The sequence below is a fragment of the Leopardus geoffroyi genome, chromosome A2 (assembly GCF_018350155.1).
Source record: "Leopardus geoffroyi isolate Oge1 chromosome A2, O.geoffroyi_Oge1_pat1.0, whole genome shotgun sequence".
Lineage (NCBI taxonomy): Eukaryota > Metazoa > Chordata > Mammalia > Carnivora > Felidae > Leopardus > Leopardus geoffroyi.
In genome coordinates, this window is record NC_059331.1 from 88,551,273 (window position 1) to 88,574,286 (window position 23,014).

General features: G+C 35.1%; 1 protein-coding gene across 4 annotated transcripts in view; it reads right to left on the reverse strand.

Moving 5' to 3' along the window:
* SEMA3A (semaphorin 3A) overlaps positions 1–23,014 on the reverse strand; it is a 467,148-nt gene that overhangs the window by 21,758 nt on the left and 422,376 nt on the right. For all 4 annotated transcript variants that reach the window (XM_045494648.1, XM_045494647.1, XM_045494649.1 and 1 more), the window contains 5 exons: positions 22,343–22,487; positions 18,372–18,591; positions 15,110–15,201; positions 5,787–5,828; positions 896–1,053 (listed from right to left, as the gene is read on the reverse strand). In XM_045494648.1, the coding sequence (XP_045350604.1) occupies positions 896–1,053; positions 5,787–5,828; positions 15,110–15,201; positions 18,372–18,591; positions 22,343–22,487 (657 nt within the window). The remainder of the gene's footprint in view (positions 1–895; positions 1,054–5,786; positions 5,829–15,109; positions 15,202–18,371; positions 18,592–22,342; positions 22,488–23,014) is intronic.

The window sequence follows — 23,014 nt, forward strand, 5'->3', positions numbered from 1 at the left end:
ACAACAACTTAGAGCTATTTTTTTTCTAGGCATATTGTTTTAGGCAACTTCTAGGCATATCTTAGCAACTTCGAATTAAGCAAAAATAATGCTTTTAAGTATTAAGAGCGTGTTTAAAATATTTGTGTAATGCATACACAAATATTAATAAATAGCCATTTTATTATATGGTTTTATATTTCAACAAATACAAATACAAGATGATACTATGATAATACAGTGGCCTTTAAATTTGGGGGGAGTCAAATAAATATATATTTGGGGCTAAAGAAAGATATAATTTGATGTTAATTAATCATTATACAAAAATGTGTTATCTTTAAAACTAGGAAAATTTTTTGACTTTAAAGTTGAGTCCCTGTGTACTAGGAGGCTAAAAGTAAATAAATTATTTTTGTTGCAAATTTTCCATTCATCCAAACAGAAACTGCCTTATTAAAATCTAAAACCAGGATAGAATGTTGCTAGATAGAAAAAGAAGAGCATTTTTTGAGCAGAGCATTTTGGCCAAAAGGCACAAGGTCCAGTGTAGATTCTGATTCTGACTTCCTCTGTGGTTTTGGCCCTCCCTTTTCCGCCTGTATTAAATGAAGTTGCAAAACTTTCTAATTTCCAAGTGTCAACATTCAAGGATAGTATTGTAATGTTTTAGATTTCCCTCAGTAATTTATTAAAACCATACGTTCCCTTATATTTAGTACCCAGCTATAATTACACACATTCTTCTGAATGTTTTAACTATGTAAGGGGAAGAAACCCCGAAACTCCTCTAATTCATCAGAATTATGTGACACTCTTCATTCATCAGAAAAAAATGTGATGTACTTATACGCAGAAAGCTGTTAAAAATGGAATCAGGTAAGAAAAGTGTATTTATCTCTAATACTTCTCCTACCTCTTTGCAGTAGGAAAATAGCGAGAGCATGAAGAGCCATCCCAGGCACAGTAAGGGTCTCGGGCAAGGCAGCACTCCGCACACGCTTTCCCATAAATATCGCATCGGTGTAGAGGGAGCTGGGCAACCCCCGTGGTGGAACCAACATAGAGTTGTTGCTGTGGAGAGAGTTTACTGTGATGACAAAACGATCCTGTTTTTTAAAATCTTTTTTCTTAAAAAAAAAAAAAAAGTTTACCCACATACATCAAGAAGACATTTTTACTAGTGGGTTTTAAAAAAATCCCATTATTGGCAATTTTGTCATTATTGGCCTGGCAGATAATATGACCATTTTAAAAAGATCAAGATCAAAATCTCCATACTTGACTCAAACAGGTGTATTTTAAAGTATAAAACCAAGGGAAGACAGTAATGGTTATATATCAATTATATTTCAATAAAAATAAAAATTTAAATAAGACACTGAATAATGTAAGTTTCAAACGTCCAGGGTTTTGTCCTTAGAAAGTTTGTTTTTACTTTTCCTGTTTCTAATTTTGATTAATCAGTGTATCTACAATGCCATGTATTCTGGTTGGTGTTGACCCAGGGATCATTTGACTCTTCTGACTCTTGGGTGCTGCTATTACATTGCTTGTGATGTAGTCTGCCCTTCTATAAGAAGGGGTATGGCAAGGTTTTTGTGCTTGTATTTGTGAGAATTTTCATTGGTCAGCTGTCTTGCCCTTGCACAATCTCCAGGACGATTACTTTAAACAAAACTACTAAATTGCTTCTCATTGGAAAGATCATCAAATGGGCAATATCAAGCGCACTCTGGCTGGTGCAGTGAACTTCAACAGAAAGCTCAGGGGCTACGGCAAAAGTGCCATACTGGGCATCAAGGTGGCTGGATTCTAGATCTTGCTTATAATAATTCTCTGTGTAATCCTGAGCCATTCCTTTCATTTTTCTAAGACTTAACTTCCTTACTCACAAAATTGACATATTTAACTAGATCTTTACAGTATACGTCCAGATCAGACATTCTACAATGTTATTGCGCTCAGTGAATTTACAATTACCAAATGAAGTAAAATACACAGAAAAACTTTCTGGTAGCAACTAATTCAGGATTTCAGCACAATTTTTAAAGTGCCTTTAACAAAGTTTACCCAATGTAGCATTTACAAAATGTTGCAAATGTATGTACATACAAAATAAAATACAAATAAGATTGTTTTGTGATTTCTCCACATTTTACTGTAATCAGTATTACAGCTCGCTTTTATTGCACTAAAGGACTGAATGATTATCGTAAGCCTTAAATAAAAGTTGTATAAATACTGATTCATGTAACAGTACACATGGAAAAGACCTCAAAAGTGTATTTTAATTTCCCCACTACATAAAGGAAAAAGATGTTATAGAAAAGCTGGTCTCTGAAACATGGTGAGCTCTTTTAATATTACACATTTCCTGGGGCGTCTGGGTGGCTCAGTCGGTTGAGCGACTGACTTCGGCTCAGGTCATGATTTCACAGTTTGTGAGTTCAAGCCCCACGTCAGGCTCTGTGCTGACAGCTGGGAGCCTGGAGCCTGCTTCAGATTCTGTGTCTCCCTCTCTCTCTGCCCCTCCCCCACTCATGCTCTGTCTCTGTTTCAGAAATAAACATTAAAAAAATTTTTTTAAATATTACAAATTTCCTGATAGCAATGGATATAATTAAAATTGCATTTACAAAGGACATTCAAAGATGAACCACACATATAAATAAACATAAACTGAATGAAGATTGATATATCTACTAGAATCTATGAAGTGACTAGGGTTATAAAAAGTGCTTACATAGAAAATAATTCTGCGCTTAAAGCTAGCCAACTAACTTATATCTTAACAAAAGATAGGGGAGTAAGAGGGAGAATGTAATACAATAAAACTAAACCATTATTAAAACCATTATGCTGATGCATATTGCTTCTTCCCTTCCAGTAGTGAAGACAATTTGTATCAATACTCTAGTACAAGATAGCGTATAGAATACAGTATATACTGTGGATGCTCAACTTTTTTTTTTTTTAATGTTTGTTTTATTTCTGACAGAAAGAGAGACAGAGCATGAGCAGGGGAGGGGCAGAGACAAAGGGAGACACATGTCTGAAGCAGGCTGCAGGCTCTGAGCTGTCAGCACAGAGCCGGACGCGGGGCTTGAACCCACAGATGGGGTGAGATCATGACCTGAGCCAAAGTAGGATGCTCAACCGACTGAGCCACCCAGGCGCCCCTGGATGCTCAACTTCTTATTATATTCATCTTTTATTATTGCACTGAAAGATCCTACAAACCATGGCTAATTAAGAAGCAGTAGTTGAAGTCCTTGGGAGGAAAAGATGAAGTATTGTTAAGTTTTTTGTTGAGAAAAAATTAGATTGATTTGTACTTCTCTTAAAGCATCTACAGAGACAGCATGTGACAACAGTTGACCATGATTTGAAAAATATGAACAAAGAAGTTAACTAATGGAAGGAACTTCTTTTCCCTTCCTGTCCTTTATATCTCTCTTCCAAAATCATTGAAAAACAAAACAAAACAAAAAACCAAACAGACTTAGATTGTATTGAAGGCAAGCAATCTCAAATCAATAAAAAAAAATGAATAAACTTGTAACATTGCAGCAATTAAGTTAGGTAAAATGGAGCACCAATATCCACAAGCATGACTGGCACTGGTGAATGTGGACTTGCTGACCCCTGTACTGTGGTCGGAACTATTTAAAAAGCTACTGATTAAGTTGGGCATATCAAATCAAAAGGTCTCTATGTTTGGTCAATAGCTCTTAAGGAGCATAAACAAATTCATACTTGCAAAATTTTAAGATTATGACATTTGATTTGGAAAGGAGTTATTATGTAAATAACAGTATCTGAATCTGTCATATCCCTTTAGGAGAAAACCAGAGAAAGAACACATGGGAAGAAGAGAAAACCAAAAATTACTGTAATGAAAACTTCAAGTGTGGTAAAATGCCCAAAATTAAATACAACTTGAGTCTCATTTTCATTTTACAAGTATTCTGCTGTACTATTAAAGAACTGCAAAATTAATCACGCTATCTAAGCGGAATATAGAGGAGGCTTGCAGGCCCCAGTGAGCATAATCCAGTCACTAGCAAGTACCCTGATGTGCTTTTTTCTGCCCAATTTAACATCACTACAGGCTTTCTCACTATCCTCCTTAACAAGTTTCGGGTCATAAGCAGGTGATGAATCTATTTATCCAGAAAATTGGTTGCAACACTGCTTGCCCCTCTTGAAACTACTGGCTCACTTTTAAAGTTTCTGTGAGCATGAGTAAAACTGATTCACATCTGAATGCAATCAAACTTCTAATAATCGAAAATGAAGGCTAGGAATACTCCTCTTGTATCATGGTATTTTAAACACAGTATTTTTGGTGTTTTAGGTGTGTGTGTGTGTGTGTGTGTGTGTGTGTGTGTGTGTGTGTGTGTGTGAAATGTGTTGCATTTAATAGGCAATTCTTAAAGTACTTAAAAAATACTTAAATAAAAAGAAATATTTTATAAAATTATAGGTAGTGTAATTAAGATCAGCTATGAAGCCAAGTAGAGAACAAATAAATAATTGAAAAAATCATTAAATGAAGAATATCCCAATCTAGCTTCCATTCTGGAAATCCCCGGATTTCCTTGCCAACATTTGACAGTTTTGAGATTGCAAGAACAGGTGAACACATACTTGTGAAGTGTAAGATAACAGTATCAGGTCAATAATATCTGCACTCTGAGTTTCTGTAAATATCTCAGAGATTATCAATCTATTTTGATATGTAAGTGTGGAAAGGATATACGCTGAGTTTTAATGGCACAGTATTTTAGTGTCTTGTAAAAGGGATAATGCACAGTCAGAGATAAAACATGTAAATGATTCAGGACTAAGATTAGCTGAATGATTCTCATATTTAACAATTTTGTATACAGGTTTTCAGAACAGTCAGTGAAGGACTTCCTACTCCATTCTAGCTTTTTCTGGTAGGTTATTTAATAATTAATTTCAACCCAGTATCCAAGTCTTTTTTGTTTTTCTGTTTGTGTGTGTATGTGTGTGTTTTGTTTTTGTTTTTTTGAAGTTACCACTGATACACTGAATAGAAAGGCTATGCGACATCTATGGGGGAAAGATAATTTATTAGAAGTTAAAATTATATTTGTTTTTGTACATATAATTTAGCATTAGAAGTCATTTGTGTTTCTTAAGTGTCTTGCCAAAGCATTCATTCAATGTGAATGCAAAGACTATTAACATGCTACCCTTTACTTCTGAATTCATGGAGTTTAATAACATCATTTGGCAGTGACTGTTTTGGTGTTTTCCTTTTATATGTAGCCAAACTAAATGTTTTTTCTAGCACACAATACTGCTGAAAAAATAAAATGAACTTTTGAGTTAAGATCCTGCAAACATATACAGTCCAGTGCATCAACTTATTAGTTTGTAAAATGTATTTGTTTATACATGCAGATTAAATTAAATTATAAACTTATTTATAGCCCGAAATATCCACCAATGCCATTTTTAAGGATAGATTAAAATAATTATTAAGCAAATTATATTACAATCCCCCAAAAATAAATGCTATAAATGAAAATTTGCAACAAATAATGATCTAAAGAAATATATTTATAGGAATGTGAGAAGGGTCAAAATCATGGGACAATGAAAATTATCTTTCATTTTCATTCTACTAGCTTATTGTAAGCTTTCTTTCTTTTCTCTTTTTTGCATCTATTGTTAATAAATCTGTAAAATGTGCTGAATCATAAATGTTTATCTATTTGAAACACAAAATTAACAAAATATAGAATATTGACTGTAATACGTAACAATAGTACCTGCTTAGTGGAAAGCTCCATTGCTGAAATAGTAGTTGGCTCCTGAAGAAGAGAAAGAAAATGTGAACTGCTTGGTCAATTGGAAAAGTCATTTATTAATATTAATTAACATAGAACACCAACATTAGCTCTCAGAGAGTTCACTCCAGTGCCTACAAGAAGCAATATAATTGGGAAATAAGATACATGAAGGATACGGCAAAGAGGGACATTAAATGTGTGAAGCAGTCAACATGGGCATGTTAATGTCCTCCAGTCTAAGATTATCAGTAACATACTCATAGTTGATCAAGTTGGGTTACTGCTCACTGCAGTAAGGGAAACTACAGGACTGCCCAGCAAGAGAGTATTAGAAAGGATGCCTATGTCTTGGGCACTTGTTAGTTGATTTGAGGGACAACTCAAGGAAGTGGGGTTTGCTCTGCATGGGATGCTGCAGAGAGCACAGGTAACTGTATGATTAGGTCTCTTTGTACATCTTATTTAGGAGGAAGGAAAAACAGAATGAAGCTAGAGCAGTACTTAATAAAGAAGTAGCAATTACTCATATAAGCAGGATAGGGGGATATTTGATCATTTTTTGTGGTTTGGGAAATGGTTACACTCTGATCTGTTTTCAGACGTGATTATAGAATAGTCTTGCTTTTTTCTTGATTCATCACGGTTTCAGAGTAGGCCTGTAGGACGCTGGTGTTCTGTGAGAATGTATATGCTCACATGGAGAACACTGGCCTGTGAGTGCCAGGCCAGCTCCTAATAACACCACTGACAAGCTGATAGTATTAGGCATTTCCAGCTGTCAAGGACTGTGAGAGCTCAGGTAGAATAAGATTATTTTATTATTATCAAAATGACTGCTTATTTAAAAAAAAACCTTTTTTTTAACATTTATTTTTTCAAACTGACTGCTTATTGTATGAAGGCCTACACTGTACATTTTTGTCAGAGCACAAGATCTCTTCAATTTCTATCAACAGGCTAATCTAGAAAAATGATAACTAGGGAAGTATTGACCACCAATATATTTGTTAAGTGTTCTACTGAAGCCTATCATGAACACAGATAATTGCTATAAAAAATAACTTTCTTTGGTTAACTTAGACCACCAACAACCTATTCACCTGAACATAATTGCTTATATTCTCTCTGATTTACTTTCTTTGAACTGTACTCCATCGTATCTTTCATCAATGACAAACTAAACACTAAGAACGCTATTGCTTAGGGGTTTCAGAGGTGGCTGATGAGAAAGAAAAAAGAGGCACAGGTGGGAGAATAATCTTAAAAGGCCTCACTAGGTAGGACCCTGAACAAAGTGTAAAGAGTTGGATTCTGATGCCAAACTGCATAGACTCAAATAGTAACGCAAACCTGGCCAAAAGTTTGATAGCAGGGGATGTATGTAACCTCTTTGTAATTCAGTTTTCGCCTCTGAAAAATGAATATGAGGGTATCTTCCTTGTAGGATTGAAGAAAAGGTTAAATGAGTTAATAAATGTAAAGTACTTTACGAATGTGCTTGGCGCACAGTGTTTATTCAAATTTCTCCCTCATTCCTTCTGTCTCTCTTTTATACACACACACAGGCACACACACACACTGCTCATATTCTTTATTTGCTTTGGTTTTTTCCCTTGTGCTCATCACAATCTGGAAATATATATATACATACAACATTTATGTGTATATAAATATTACGTATATAACATATATATGATATAAATATAACATTTATCTTGTGTCTTATGAATTTCCTGTCACACCTGAAAGTAGTGTTGAGGTAAATTCTTATCTGTAGGTAGGGGGTAGGAGGACTTAAGGTTTAAGAAGAAGGAGAAAAAGTCAAAAAAAGATGTGTTATGGAAGTCACCACTGAGAGAAAATCTGAGGACAATAGACGATTACTCTCAAAATTGTCCACTGAGATTTATACCAAGAAAACAACTGATTTATTCCACTACTCATTAGATGTCCATGGGGGTGTTAAATCTCCCATACTTCCAGTTGTGACTCCTGTCCTTTTGCCTGGTGTCAGAGAAGTCCTGGGGCACACACAGTGAGGCTGTGTTGGAGGTAGGGATAGCAGGGTATAAGGAGGGACAGGGGAGGCATCTCTTATTTCTTTTTCTAGTTTGTCTCCAGAACTCACCCCTCACTACCCCCTGCCCCTCACTGGAATTTAGGACAGGGGTTTTGGTTGTTTCATTCACTGCCACATTCCTAGCACCTGGGATTGTTTCTGGTATTTGTAAGTTCTCAATAAAATCTGTTAAATGAATGAATTAATGAGCTAGTGAATGAATAAATGAATTAATGCTCTACTAAATTCTCCAGTTCCTTTCTATCTCTTCCACTTTCCCCAGTACATTCTGTTCCTTCCACGTAATTTGTCTGAAATAAAGACAGGCATCTTTTAAAAAGGTCTTTCCTTAATCTTTTAAGTTAAGCTGAAAAATCTTTCAAAATATGTATTGCGTTGTTCATGTCCCATTCACTGTTACTGATTTCTCAGCACACAGAGGCTATCCCCTCCCCTGGGGAGGTGGCCTATGATTCTTAGAAGCAGAAATCACTAATGAGCTGTATTAGTGAATGAACACTTTCAGTCTATATTATTATTACTGGACTTTTTTTGTTTGACATGGCACTATTGACCGCTCATTTCTTTTTGACTGCTTCCTCTATTAAATTTCATTATGCCTTGGAACTCTCTCTCTCTCTTTTTTTTTTTTTTTAAGAGCAAGAGAGCATGAGCAAAGTGGCAGCAAAGTGGGAAGACGGGCAGAGGGAACAGAGGGAAAGAGAGAGAATCTTAAGCAGATTCCAGGCTCAGCTCGGAGCTGGATGGATGTGGGGCTTGATCCCACAAACCTGGGATCATGACCTGAGATAAAATGCAGAGTTGCCACTCAACCCACTGAGCCACCCAGGAGCCCAATGCGTTACAGCTCCACTATTTATCCTTAGCCTTTTTCACAGTCTTCTCGTCCTTCAGCCATTCCTCATCTGTTTGCCTTCCCTTGCCTGCTCCTTTCCACTCTCCTTTGGATGCTACATTCTTTTCCTGGTAGCTCATCCACTCTTGTGGTTTTAATTACCCCCTCTATGCTACAGAATTGCAGATTTTCACTTCAAATTAAGATATCTAAACTGATCACAGGATATTCCTACCAAATTTAAGACAACTTGCCAGAGACACAAATGAAACAAATGACTTAGGATGTAAGTTAACAATTTAGAGATTTCCCATTATTTCCCATTTCCATAGCATAAATTAGTGAAATTAAAAATAAGAACTTTCTATAGGATGATCAGTCAGAAAGACAGCTATGATGTCTTCGCATACCCACCAATTTTTTCTTTGCGGACATATCTTTAAAATTTGGTACCATCAAATCACAAAAATCAAGGGGACAATTCATCACAGATTTTCAGCTTTAAAAGACAAAATTGCCTACTGTATTTAGGTCTGTATAGTATTGGAATCAATGAACCCAAACAGACAATTTGAAGGAGTTAGGAAAATTTTCCGCAGCAACTTCTTCCATTCCAACAGTTTCACATGAGAAATAGTTATGTACTTATGTAAGCAGCTAACTTCACGTAGACTTTCATGAAATAAATTTTACAGCCAAAGTGCAAGGAAAGTGCTTTTGGGATAGAGAACTAATGCTAGTATAGTTGAAGTGAAAGTTAGCTATGTCTAGTTTCTTGTAAAAACCTAAGTGCAACTATGTAATGGGAACCTGATTAATATTTAGGCATTTCATGATCACTGACAAAAAAAATTAAACATCTATAAGTAGATGAAAATAAATTATTTCATACACAAATTGTAAAACAAAACAAACCCTAATATACAACCAAACTCTATTGTAACATATTATGATTTCAAAATTCTTAAATTAAGATCCTAGGATCTCTTAATTAAAATAATTTTATTTATCTTTTAGGCCAGGAAATTAATAACAGTTTGGAATAGAATGTGCTATTTGCTGTACGCTGTTGAATTTTAATAGACAATATATTAAGATGAAATCCATTTAAATAAGCTATACTTCTTTTTCTGAGAAAGAGCTGGTGGTGAATATGACTTCCATTTAAAACAGATGTAGCTTCATAAGCATTTTTTCATGAAACCGGTTTCAATTGCAAAGTTAATTAGTGTTCAAGTAAAAATGAAATTAAAAACTTAGCATCTTTTCAAGATTTTCTATGACTTTAATTTACTCTATTTTATTTTTTTTATTTTTTTATTTTTTGCAGATATTTTAATCCAGTCCTTATTAAACTTTCTCACTTGCAGAGCTTTTCAACCTGCTGATCCCAGGAGAATCTGACATAACTCCCTGGATGCTAAAGCATGTGGACGTTCCTTCAGAATGAGTTAATAGACTAGGTTTTGGAAAGCATCAATTATGTTTTACATTTGAATGAAAATTAAACTCTTTCATTTGTTAGCTCAGCTGTTCATGGAACATTGCATAAATTGAGTTTAAAATGCATGCGTTATCAATGTAACTACCTTGCAATCCTTTGCAGTCAATAGGACTATAAATAAAACCGGTGGTGCTAAATGCACTGCCTCTTGATGTAACACTCCTCTGTCAAAAAGTAAAACCTTCCTTGCAGGAAAGAAGATCCCATACTGAGTAAAGTGAAAATCAGCAAATGTCTAGGTTTACAACTTTTGAATATTTTTAAGTAAGTTATAGACATGGGCTTTTTCAAGAATTTTAAAGAGATTTTCATTTGTATAATTAGTTAACAATAGCTATTGTTAATACTTTACTAGTAATATTAATTTACTAGTAAAATTAATTTTTTTTTAATTTTTTTTTCAACGTTTATTTATTTTTGGGACAGAGAGAGACAGAGCATGAACGGGGGAGGGGCAGAGAGAGGGAGACACAGAATCGGAAACAGGCTCCAGGCTCTGAGCCATCAGCCCAGAGCCTGACGCGGGGCTCGAACTCACGGACCGCGAGATCGTGACCTGGCTGAAGTCAGACGCTTAACCGACTGCGCCACCCAGGCGCCCCTAGTAAAATTAATTTTTAAAAAACTTTAAAAATTTGAGATTGAGGCTTGCTTGACTTTAATCAAGTTGTTCAGAATCACATAGTAAGTATGGTCCAAATACACATTTATGATTCCAAGTAATATTTGGAATTAAGTTTGCATCTTAGTACTTCAATACCATTTTGAATATGTAACGGCAATTTAAAGTCATTTCTCGAGTCTTATACCAATGCCAATTTTATTTCACCTCTTATTACCTATTAAAATTTTATTCCAAAATGGAAATTTTTATTACCGAGGGATATTTTTCTTTCTATAGTCTGATTGGTATTTTATTTCACCCAGAATAAAAAAAAGTATCTTGGATATAACTGAAACCACTGAAATGTTCTGTGATTAGCCAGGGTGTTTTCCTAAAACCAATCTCAAGATGGCAAAGGCTATAGTACTGACTTTAATTCAGGCTTTTATATGAAGTTTGGTTATTCAGCGTAGCACGGACACATAATGAATATGGTCTCCTAGAGATGATATTTTGGTAAAATTAACTTGTTGGTTGACATTAAAATCCAAGAGTATCAGATACTAACATGAGTCTAAATTTGTTCCTCGTCTATTTACTTTGTCAAAATACTGTTATGCTCAGCTTAACACTTTTTAATTTTATTTTATGTTAAATGGAATGACATGTAAGGCTTAAATAGAAATATAGAAACTGTAACATATCTCTGCTTGTTTCACTGTATATAGCAATTGCTTTAATGTGTTGTGTTTTTTTTTCCTCCCACTACAAAATTAAACAAAGTTTGACAGTGAAATATTCCAATTGCTAGACCATAATATATGTATGAACTCTGCCTGATAGAATAGAATGTTAAAAGTAAACATTTCTCTAAACTCTGCCCAAATATGTTTTGTCTACTTGAGTGCCAAAGAAATAACAATGACAATAATGCATAGTATAGAATATGGGAGAGAACTGGGACATTTATCTATGGAAGGAGATGTGTCCCAGGTGGCAATCTTTTTACAAAATCATTAACTCACAAAAAATCACTTCCATACCAGCATAATATTACCTACTTATATCTGTTACAGAATGATTAGTAACCTTTCTGATGATATTTTAAAAACCACAAAAATGTCACTCAGTAGTTATCATAGGTTTAATTCAGTTACATATTTCCCTGGAAACTGCAAGATATTAAAATCTAATAGATATTAAATATTTGTGAGTGTAAGATTGTTGGCTTTCAACCTTTTAAGATTTTGTTACATCATTTAACAGATTAGCTTACATTAACACCTTTTTAAACTAGAATTTTAGTAATGTACTAAAGAACATAGCTGAGATGTGAAATGCAGACTTAAAATCCTAGAGGCACAGGTAATAAAATATAAAACAACTAAAGGGAAACTCACAAAGGAACCATGGCAAATACAAAAGTAAGAGTTTCTGGAATTAATAAAGATATTTTTAAGCTAACATAGTATTTCAGTATCTCCTATAACTTCATTTGTGATATAAATTTCTAAATATAGAGAGTTGGTAAAAATTTTTTCTTTCCGCTAGAGAATTCTATGGGATATAATCAATGGGATAACTTGCTGCTATTTCCGGTCTGTTTTCTACATATTCTGGCACCTCACTTTGAGTATGGGCTCCCTGAGGAATACCACAAATCTTTAATTTCTCATAGTTCATTTTCTCACCCATACTGATTAATGGAGTATTACTCAGTGATCAAAAAGAATGAAATTTTGTCATTTGCAACAACATGGATGGAACTAGAGGGTATTATGCTAAACACAATAAGTCAGTCAGAGAAAGATAAGTATCGTATGATTTCATTTACATGTGGAATTTAAGCAACAAGACAGAGGAACATAGGGGAAGGGAAGGAAAAATAAGATAAAAACAGCGAGGGAAGCAAACTGTAAGAGACTCTTAAATACAGAGAACAAACTCAGGGTTGCTGGTGGGGTGTTGGGGGGAGATGGGCTAAATGGGTGATGGGCATTAAGGAGGGCACTTGTTGGGGTGAGCACTGGGTGTTATATGTAAGTGATGAGTCATTCAATTCTACTCTTGAAACCATTATTACACTATATGTTAACTAACTTGGATTTTAATAAAAAAAATACTGATTCCTTCATTCATTTAATAGATACTGGTTGAAAACATATTTTAGGCTCCAGAGACACAACAATTGTGTGCTATTGAACACAAGACAGCACGCTGCGTATTCACCTCTTAGTGCTTGTAATTTGGTAAACATAGATGGACTCTATGTTGTTAATACAGTCCATTTGGATAAATGTATTTTTTAATTCATAGGCTAGTGTATCAATGTATAAATACTGAAACTGAAACAGGAACAAGTTTGTGATTAGTGAACAAGAGTGATTAGTTATTACTCTATAATAGACATAAAGTAAGGCCAAAATATATGATTTTAAAAGTCAGAATAGGATTGTGATGATATTTATTATTTTCAAGACTTAATCCAAAAATTAATAGAAAAGTCTACTGGAAATGTGGCTTACTTTCAACGTAAAACAATAAGCATGAATAATACTCTAAAACAATAAACATGTATTAATAAAATTTTGAGCATGGTACCTGGAACTACCCTGGATGCTTTATGTAAGGGTCTCTAATTCTTCTAGCTTCCTTGTTTTATTTTGTGTTTTGACAAAGAGAGAGGGCACAAGTGAGTGAGGGGTGGGGCAGGGGGGGCAGAGAGAGAGAGAAAGAATCCCACAAGGGACAGAGACAGAGAGAGAGAGAGAGAGAGAGAGAGAGAGAGAAGTGGGCTCACCCAAAGCGGGCATGAGCTCACCTGAAAGAGGGCATGACCTCACCCGAAGAGGGGCTCGTGTGCAGATGAAGCGAGGCTCGAGCTCACCCTATGCAGGTCTCAAACTTACAAACCGTGACATCATGACCTGAGCCAAAATCAGATTCCTAGCTTCCTTGTGAAGTAGGTATTAAATCAGCCATTTCACTGATGGGGAAGCTCAAAGAGCCCATACACGTGTTTCCAAAAAATGCTATGTAGATGTGACTGAAGAGCCTAAAGTCCTTCCACCAGAACACTGTTTTGTTGTTATTATAGGATACCTATGTCTTGATTCACCAGTGATTTGTTTCAGTGCGAATCATAATTTTAATTATGTGAATATATATTAAGAACTTGCCATATTCTACTTTCTCTTCAAAATGTTACTGAATAGTGAGCAAGAGCCCTACCGGATTAAACAAAATGGTCTAGAAATATGGGGCTACAAAAAGTCTTAGGAAGTCTTTGCTCACAATTAAAATATTTAAGACAAGTGACAAATTTAAAGTATCTGGAACACCTGGAGACTAAATGAGATAATTTTAAGTTGTGAGACTAGATCCGATGTTTTCTCATTTTTTGTCATCTAATTCCACTTTATTTTGCCATTATAAATGTCTCAATGTTTGTATTATTCTTTTATAAAAAATTGAAATAACACTTCTTATAGGCATCTATTTCCCTGTCAAAATTCATAAATAATTCATATCAAGGTGTGCTTAGATTTACACTCTCCCCTATTAGCACGTTATCTAAAAGAAACAACAGGCATTATGGTGTATGTTATATTACTTCAGTTCTCTGTTCTCACTTCAACCCATAATCTGCTGCCTCTACCCCCAGTCCTATATAAATTTACCCGGGCCGTCCATGATCCTGGACAAAGGAACAAGTATCTATACATTCCTTAAGTGTGTAGACTAGGAACCCGTAACAAATTTGTCACCGGTGATCTAAACACCTCAAACTTTTTTTGCTAACAAATTATTTCTTTAAGAAAATATGATAAAACAATTCATGAATAAGCCAAAAAAAGTGACTGCAATGTCTTCATTCCCCTATCATTCTGAGTGTATTTTTCTCTTAATACACTCATGGAAGTTACCTATCATTCCAGTTATATCCTAAAGCATGAAAGAGGAGATTGGGGGGTGGGGGGCAGGGAGCAACATGAGTTTATTCAGTGAGGGAACCTACATAAATAGTGTAAAATGTAAATCACATATTTTATTATTGAGAAAACAAAATATGAGCCAAGAATATATTTCTTTACATTTTTAGATTTAACTAGCATTGAAAGTTTCAAGGTTTATTTTGACTAGTGTCTGGCTTTCTAATTGACAAGCTAATTAGAAGGGTATGCTAGACTACTTGTCCATACCAAGTTCAGTGTGCAGCTGTCCTGGGGGAAAGACATACAAGTGAACTTGTTGACACTTGAAATTAAGCAGCACTCACCCGAAAAACTGTCATTTCTTCCAGCAGAACTTCTTCTAAATCATGCCAAGTCTCCTTAGGAATTGAAACTACTTTAAGAACGGTCCCAACATCTTTGAAAGAAAGTGGAGGAGGAGAACACAGTTTAAATAGATCTGAACAAAGGTTAATGTTCATGAATGGAAATAGTATTTGACCAGAAAGTACATTTTGACCTCAGTCTTCCCTTTTTTTTTTTTTTTTGTTACAACACTGGTAAAATATATATTCAAATGCATTACATGCAACTAGATAAAGTGTGAACATAGCTGTGCAATGAAAATAGCTGAATTTTCAGAAATATATGAAGCTTTGAAGATGGTTTTATCCTGAACTTGCAAAATTAAATGTATATATATGTGTATATATACACATATACATACACACACACATATATATACATACACACACACACACACATACACACATACTAATCAGTAGGTTGAATTATATATTTTTTAATTTTTAATCTCTATTGTCAGGTGTCTCAGGAAAAAAAAAAACTAAAAAAAAAAATAATGCCAGTTGATATAGCAAGTTTTTCCACTTTTGTTGTGAAATCTGGGACTACCTGTGAAGATTTAATATAGATGCAAAATGCAAGGAATGTTGTCCAGCAACAGAAGTAGTGAAGCCTCAGAACCTGCTGCTCATCCCCCAGGCACCTGGAAGCCTGTAGTACTTATAGGCCCCTAAAGACACTCAATGACCATTAAGTGATGAATGACAATAACTTGATTTCACAAAATAAACACCTTGGATTACTTGTTCTGGTAGTTGCTCAACATTGATTAATCAACTTTGGTTAACAAACTGGTCTGATTAATGTCTTGAATAATCAATTTTAGAGTATTAAAGAAATTTAAATTCCAGAGCATATATCATAAAAACTATTAAACTGAATACATTGTATAGAGATTTAAAGGATTGTTTATTCTAATTTTCATTGTGAAAAGACAAGTTGTTTCAAGGAAAAGAGCTGTCGCTTTTACCCTAAATTATGTTTAGAAGATATTATTTTTCCAGTATGGACTCTTCAACATTCCAGTTCTGATCAGCTGATCAATTATTTTTAGCTTCAACTGGCTCATTTTAATCAAGTTCAACTGACTCATTATTTGAAAAGAAGAATCATACCAGTAAAGAATAAGCCACACCAGAAAAATCATTTACTGTATTCAGTGAATAACCATTGATAGCCATTTTTGGGGCATCAATATGATGTGCTATGTGAGATAAGAAAAGTTGCTAGTGAGGAAAAAAAAAGAAGAAGAAAGAAAGAAAAATTGCTAGTGTATCCCTTGTAAAGTGAAAAAAGTGCCCTCTGTTACGAGGTTACTTTTATGTTTATAGGACTTTAGACTACTCATAACACCAAAGATTAAAGGTAAATTAGGTTAATCTACTCAGTGCCTCTGATGGGTTTCCAGTATCCAAACATAACTTTATCTGTGTTCCAGATCTAGTTTTACTGAGTAGTATTTCAAACAATTTCACACAAATTGAATCAGATTACTCAACTAGGATCAATACACTGTGATGTGCAACCCAGTTAAAAGATAAAATTACTATAATCAATTTACTTTGTTGACAGATGACCCTGGTCTGTACTGACCAATAGCCATCCGCATCTTCAGACATTCAACATTCTCATGAAACTGGTCCCTTTAAAGATAGCCTGTGTCCAAAAGGAATTAAAAACTCATGATTGGATTTCTTTGGTCAAATAGCCGGAAGCAAGCTTTTGCTTCACTGACAGTGAGTGAGGGACTTCTCAACATGTTTAGGCCAGAGGTGAAAAAAAAGGTAAGTGTGACATTATTGAATAAACTTAATTACTCTGTAGATAGATCTAATTATACTTTGACATTAAATGGTAAACTAATATTTACTGAAGACAAATACTATCATCTTACACTTTCTAAAGATTTATATAACCAGAAGTTGATACTTGGAATTCACTGACTTTTATCAAACTTGGGGTCTCTTTGGGATTCTACAATTTGGTAAATGTCCTCACTCATAAAAGTAAACTGCACTCTATTGCTCAGAACCTGACACTGTTACACCTGAAAATATAAGTATTTCACAATTTCATTATAAGACTTTAAGTCTTTAAGGCACTTACCACACAGTTGCCATTCCCCTGTAGTTAATTAATTTTTTTTTTCTTTTCTGTTTCTCACCAAGGGAATATACATGCTATTATACAAGGTTTCAGTGGAGCAGTCACTCTGCTTCCCACTGATTTATGTCAGTTAACAATGCTAATGGAGACTAGGAATTTATTGCCTTGGAATCTGACCCTAAATAGCAAGTTTCAGGTTTGTAACTGGTGCTTTCAAAATAGTATTAATAAAGAGAGTAGGGGGAAAATATGTCATAATACAATGGGATTCATTCTGAAAATATATATGCAAAAAGTTTGTTTCTAATCATGGAGTTAGTAAAAATGTATTGTTAAATTTCTGTAGAAATGAACCTAAAATTTATCTGATGATTCTTATGGTCCATTTTGTTCTTCAACTGATGAAATTTTTATTTTGTTTTGTTTTCTCCCATTGTATGGCAAAAACACTAAACAAATTTTATTGCCAAAATTTATTTTGTACAAGATTTCCACCCTATGATACTTTTTTTTTAACGTTTGTTTATTTTTGAGACAGAGAGAGAGCATGAATGGGGGAGGGTCAGAGAGAGAGAGACACACAAAATCCGAAGCAGGCTCCAGGCTCTGAGCTGTCAGCACAGAGCCCGATGCAGGGCTGGAACTCACGGACCGTGAGCTCATGACCTGAGCCGAAATCAGACACTTAACGGACTGAGCCACCCAGGCGCCCCATGATAATTTTAAAGTTAGGTAATTTTGCATCAATATAGCCCAGAAACATTATCGAATATCTTGGGAGTTTTAGGCATGGTTTGAAAATACATCTTTGTTCTAGAAAGTCAATGGACAGAAAAGAGTTATGATTCACTTCTAGACATTGTTTACCTAATCATTAGCCTTACTTGATTGCATTCATCAACTTTTGATTGAAAAGGAGATTTTGTTTAAATTAATATACCTCAAATTATTACTTTTTAATAACGCATTGTCATGGTGGATGTTCAGGTTTTTTAGTCATTTATTAGAGATTAACTCTATCTTGACAGCGACTCTAAAAACTTCCCTCAGTTCTCAGTTTACTCAGTAAGTTAACGGTCTACAAGGAAATTCAGGGCTAAAATTAAAAACATTTACCTGTTCCAATAAACATAACATCATACTGGCCATCTTCTGCATCCACTCGATCTACCACAATTTGTGTAAACTGATAATTGACATCTGTTTTGATCATTATTGGGCGGTTATTAATAGGAAGCACTGGATTGTACATAGCTGGATGACTTCTTGCAAATGTTATAACATCATCAGGAAGGTCTTTTGTAGAGTCAAATCCACCAAATGTTTTACTGGGACACTATTAAGATAAAGAGAAGAATAGCTTTTGATTAAAATATAATGAATATAATTACAAATTATATAATAATTTGTAACCTCAATGGTCATAAACTAAATCTAACCTGTCATTATTTCTTTAAAATTAAGTAACTGATAAACTAAAAAATAATATTACTTAAATTAATAGATGTAATATAGAGTATTTTTTTCCTAAACGTAATTTAAGTCTCAATGGGATTTAGTTGTGTCACCATTTTTTACCTAAAACTACAAATGCATCTAATGAATTCAGTGTATGGGAGTCTGATGCTCTATTAGTGGCAACTAATATATTCTACTGATAGGATAAAGTATTTGGAATAAGAAATGAAATATGTTACAACTAAATCCAATTAATAATCAGATTAGAGAATCTCAGAAAAATTTTCTTGGATAAATTTTCCCCCCAGGGCATCATGCTAAAATGCAAAGGCTCTTGTTAAGCTAAGAGACAACATAAACTATTCTTTTCTTCTGTAAGTTTATTTATTTTGAGAAAGAGAGAGGGGGAGCACATGTGTGCGTTGGGGAGCAGCAGAGAGAAAGGGAGAGAGAGAATCCCAAACAGGCTTCACACTGTCAGCACAGAGCCCAAGGCGGGACTCAAACCCATGAGTCGTGAGATCATGACCTGAGCTGAAATCAAGTGTTTGACGCTTAACCAACTGACCCACCCAGTCACCCCTCTAACATAACCCTGAAAAAGCAACACAAAAAGTACCAACAGTACTCTCTCACTAAAAAGTAATTATAAGGGTAAGGAAAGGTGTTATTCAAAGCATTTGATAATCTGGGGGTGCCTGGGTGGCTCAGACGGTTAAGTGTCCAACTCTTGGTTTCGGCTCCAATCATGCTTTCATGTTTCTTGAGTTCGAGCCCCACACTGGGCTCTGTGCTGACAGTGTGGAGCCTGCTTGGGTTCCTCCCTCTTGTCCTTTCTCTGTGCCTCCCATGTTCATGCTCAATCTCTCACAAAATAAATAAATAAACTTAAAAACGAAAAGTGTTTATCTGCATGGCATTGAAACTGACCAATTCAAGGGGCGCCTGGGTGGCGCAGTCAGTTAAGCATCCGACTTCAGCCAGGTCACGATCTCGCGGTCCGTGAGTTCGAGCCCCGCGTCGGGCTCTGGACTGATGGCTCAGAGCCTGGAGCCTGTTTCCGATTCTGTGTCTCCCTCTCTCTCTGCCCCTCCCCCGTTCATGCTCTGTCTCTCTGTCCCAAAAATAAATAAACGTTGAAAAAAAAAAAAAAATTAAAAAAAAAAAAAAAAAAAAAAGAAACTGACCAATTCAAGTGGACAAGTTGAACAGATGATGGCTACAGAGAGTCAGAAATGAAGCACTGTAGTACACTGGCATAATATCGCCTCTGAATTATAAACACTCCATATAAGGCAATAAAACAAAAATGAGAAAATTCAGATTCCACTGTGTCTCTTTTCACTGCATTTAATTATGTGATAAAAGCATTCAAAGTAAAACATCTCCAGCCTCTTGCTTTTTGTCTTATGCCTAAGTAATTTTTGTCATTTAATGTAAGAGCTTGGGAGCTGAACTATAATTAATAGAAGTTCTTGATCTTATAAGAGGCTTAGGAGAAATCAATGGTCTTTGCCATTACCTTGATACAGATCATAAATAATTCATGAGAAATGAAATAAATAAACTTGCTATGAAACGGGAAGAGCATCTATCTTGGGATATATATGCATGTATATATATGTGTGTGTGTATACAGACACACACAATTATACACTAATACAACAAAGGATTTAAAGGATTACTTTTCAAGTAAATTATAAAGCTACTTATTTAACGTAATATGTTTCACTTAGTATGTTTTTCTCCAGTAGTGTCGACAAAATGGCTATTCTCAGCTGCCACTTGATAGAATTAATGAACTCATTCAAATGAATTTTAGTCATGGAGTTAGGTGTTTTGCCCTTCTGCTGGCCACTCCCTGATTCCTAGATTAGGCAATGCTTTCTGCCTCTGTCTTTAACAGTTGGTGCATACTGCTGACTTTTTATGCCATGTTTTAACAATTCTGAATAATGAGTGAGAACACCAGCTCTAGAACCAAACTGCCTCAACTGAGTCCTGCTTCCTCTCTTTGCCTCAGAGTCCTCATCTGTGAAATGGGAGCAATAACTGTGCTACTGAATACAATATATATAAATATAAATTTCTTAGAACAGGGTCTGGCACACAGTAATTTCCAATGGTTATCCTTAATTGCAAATATACTGAGTACAAATTCAGATCAAAACCTTTGTATCTCCAAATGGCAGTACACCATCTAGCATGCTGAAGGAACTAAACCAAAGCTGTCGAAGTGAAACCTAGAGGCAGGTCCTACTTAGAATACACTGGCCTTAACGAGCCATAGGGTTAGAAAACTCATCACCAACAAAGTAGAAGCAGCCTGCCATTAAGAGATGGAGTAAATATCTTGCGCTTTTTCGTAAAACCCATTTTACTTCATATAATCAATATTTCGTCTTATTGGTTCATTCTTCTGGAAGCCTACGCAGGTTTTTTTTTTTTAATTATTTTTTTTCAACGTTTATTTATTTTTGGGACAGAGAGAGACAGAGCATGAACGGGGGAGGGGCAGAGAGAGAGGGAGACACAGAATCGGAAACAGGCTCCAGGCTCTGAGCCATCAGCCCAGAGCCTGATGCGGGGCTCGAACTCACAGAGCGCGAGATCGTGACCTGGCTGAAGTCAGACGCTTAACCGACTGCGCCACCTAGGCGCCCCAACCTACGCAGGTTTTGTATCCACAAGAACCACCGGCTAGAATTAATATTTATAAAATGCAAAATTTTCAATTTTCCCATAAAGAACTTCATAAACAGAGAAAAATAAGATTAAAATCCCCATATTGAATAAAATGTATAAAACGTAACTTACTTGAATTTAACAGAATAAACCAAACTGAAGTAAAATTACAGCAATGGCTAAACTTCAAACACAAGTTTTTGCATCCCGGGAAATTATTTCCTTAAAGATTCTTAGGATTAGAGCAGTTGCACTTGGGTGCAGGTATTGTACAACCTCTGCCATCACTGCTAACTTCACTCACTTCCTACCATATTTTTTTTTCGCCCTACTTTAAATTGCAGATTCAAAGCTGGTTTTATTTTGAGTTCTCTCCAATTTTTTTTCAAGCCTGAATGTGCCCCAGGGTTGCTGGAGGGAAAAAGGAGCGGTCAGCGAGAGTAGACAGTGTCTGTTAAAATATCTAGGCCCTGTTCTATGAGATTTTCCTGCATATCTCCCTTACCTACTTGAGGGGTGTGTCCCATTCCCATGGGAAAATAGTATTGATTTAAAACTTTTCGTCCTCCTATGTAATGGGCAATCCTTGAAGCCTTCATTCTAGCTAGGGAGAACAAGTTCAGATGAATCCTAATTGTTTCAATTCTCTATGAAAGCCACTTTTGGAAAAGTAAACAAGTAAGTCTACCCATTTAGTTTCTATTTCTCAAAAATTATGGTTATTAATAACTGGTAAGCACTGAGCTTAACCACTAATGTCTCTAAAGAACATGCTTTTAAATGTAGAATTCCACGATATCATAGAAAATCCCTGCTTTGTTTTGTTTATGGTCAAGGTACCTTTGTTTTACATTATCTATAGTTAACACCTGCTTGTAGCAGCTTTTTACAAACCTTCAGGAGAAGTTTATTCATCTGGTATTTTAAAAACCTAGACCACTTACAGTTCCTGGTCGTGGGTAGGGGACTCTTCCTTGGTAAGGCACCCACTGATAGTTGGGACCATCCCTGTGAGCATATGGACCAAGGAACACCCTTCTCACATCACTCATGCTATACATGCACACAGCTGACCCCTTGAAGATGTTACTAAAAAAGAGAGACAGAAAAAAAAAAAAAAGATTTTCATCTTCATACAGTGGCAAGACAACTGTTCTTAAGTTGTTCCAGGTTATTAATGTTATTAGATGTCAATTATCAAAACTTGAACATAAATTCAACCTCAAATAGTGCTTGTGATATTTTTTAGTCATGTGTATATATTTTGGCAATACACAAGAGAACATATTCTGATTGCTCAAAATAGAAACATAGCTGAAACCATCATTAATACTCATAGTATATATATTTATATCACATATACACAACATATGATATGAAGTACACACATTAATATACATAAACTTCAGTGGGAAAACAACTACGTGATCTTCTAAAAAGCAATATTTAATTTTGATATCAATAGAAATAAAAACATAAACTTTGGTTATGTTAAGCCTCCATCATGAATACTGAAACCAGAGAACTTTTAAGCAAGCAAAAATGTTTAAGAAGTCATTTTAGGAGCTGAAACTGGTGCAGAAAATGAATAGTTAATGTCAAATGATATGTCACAT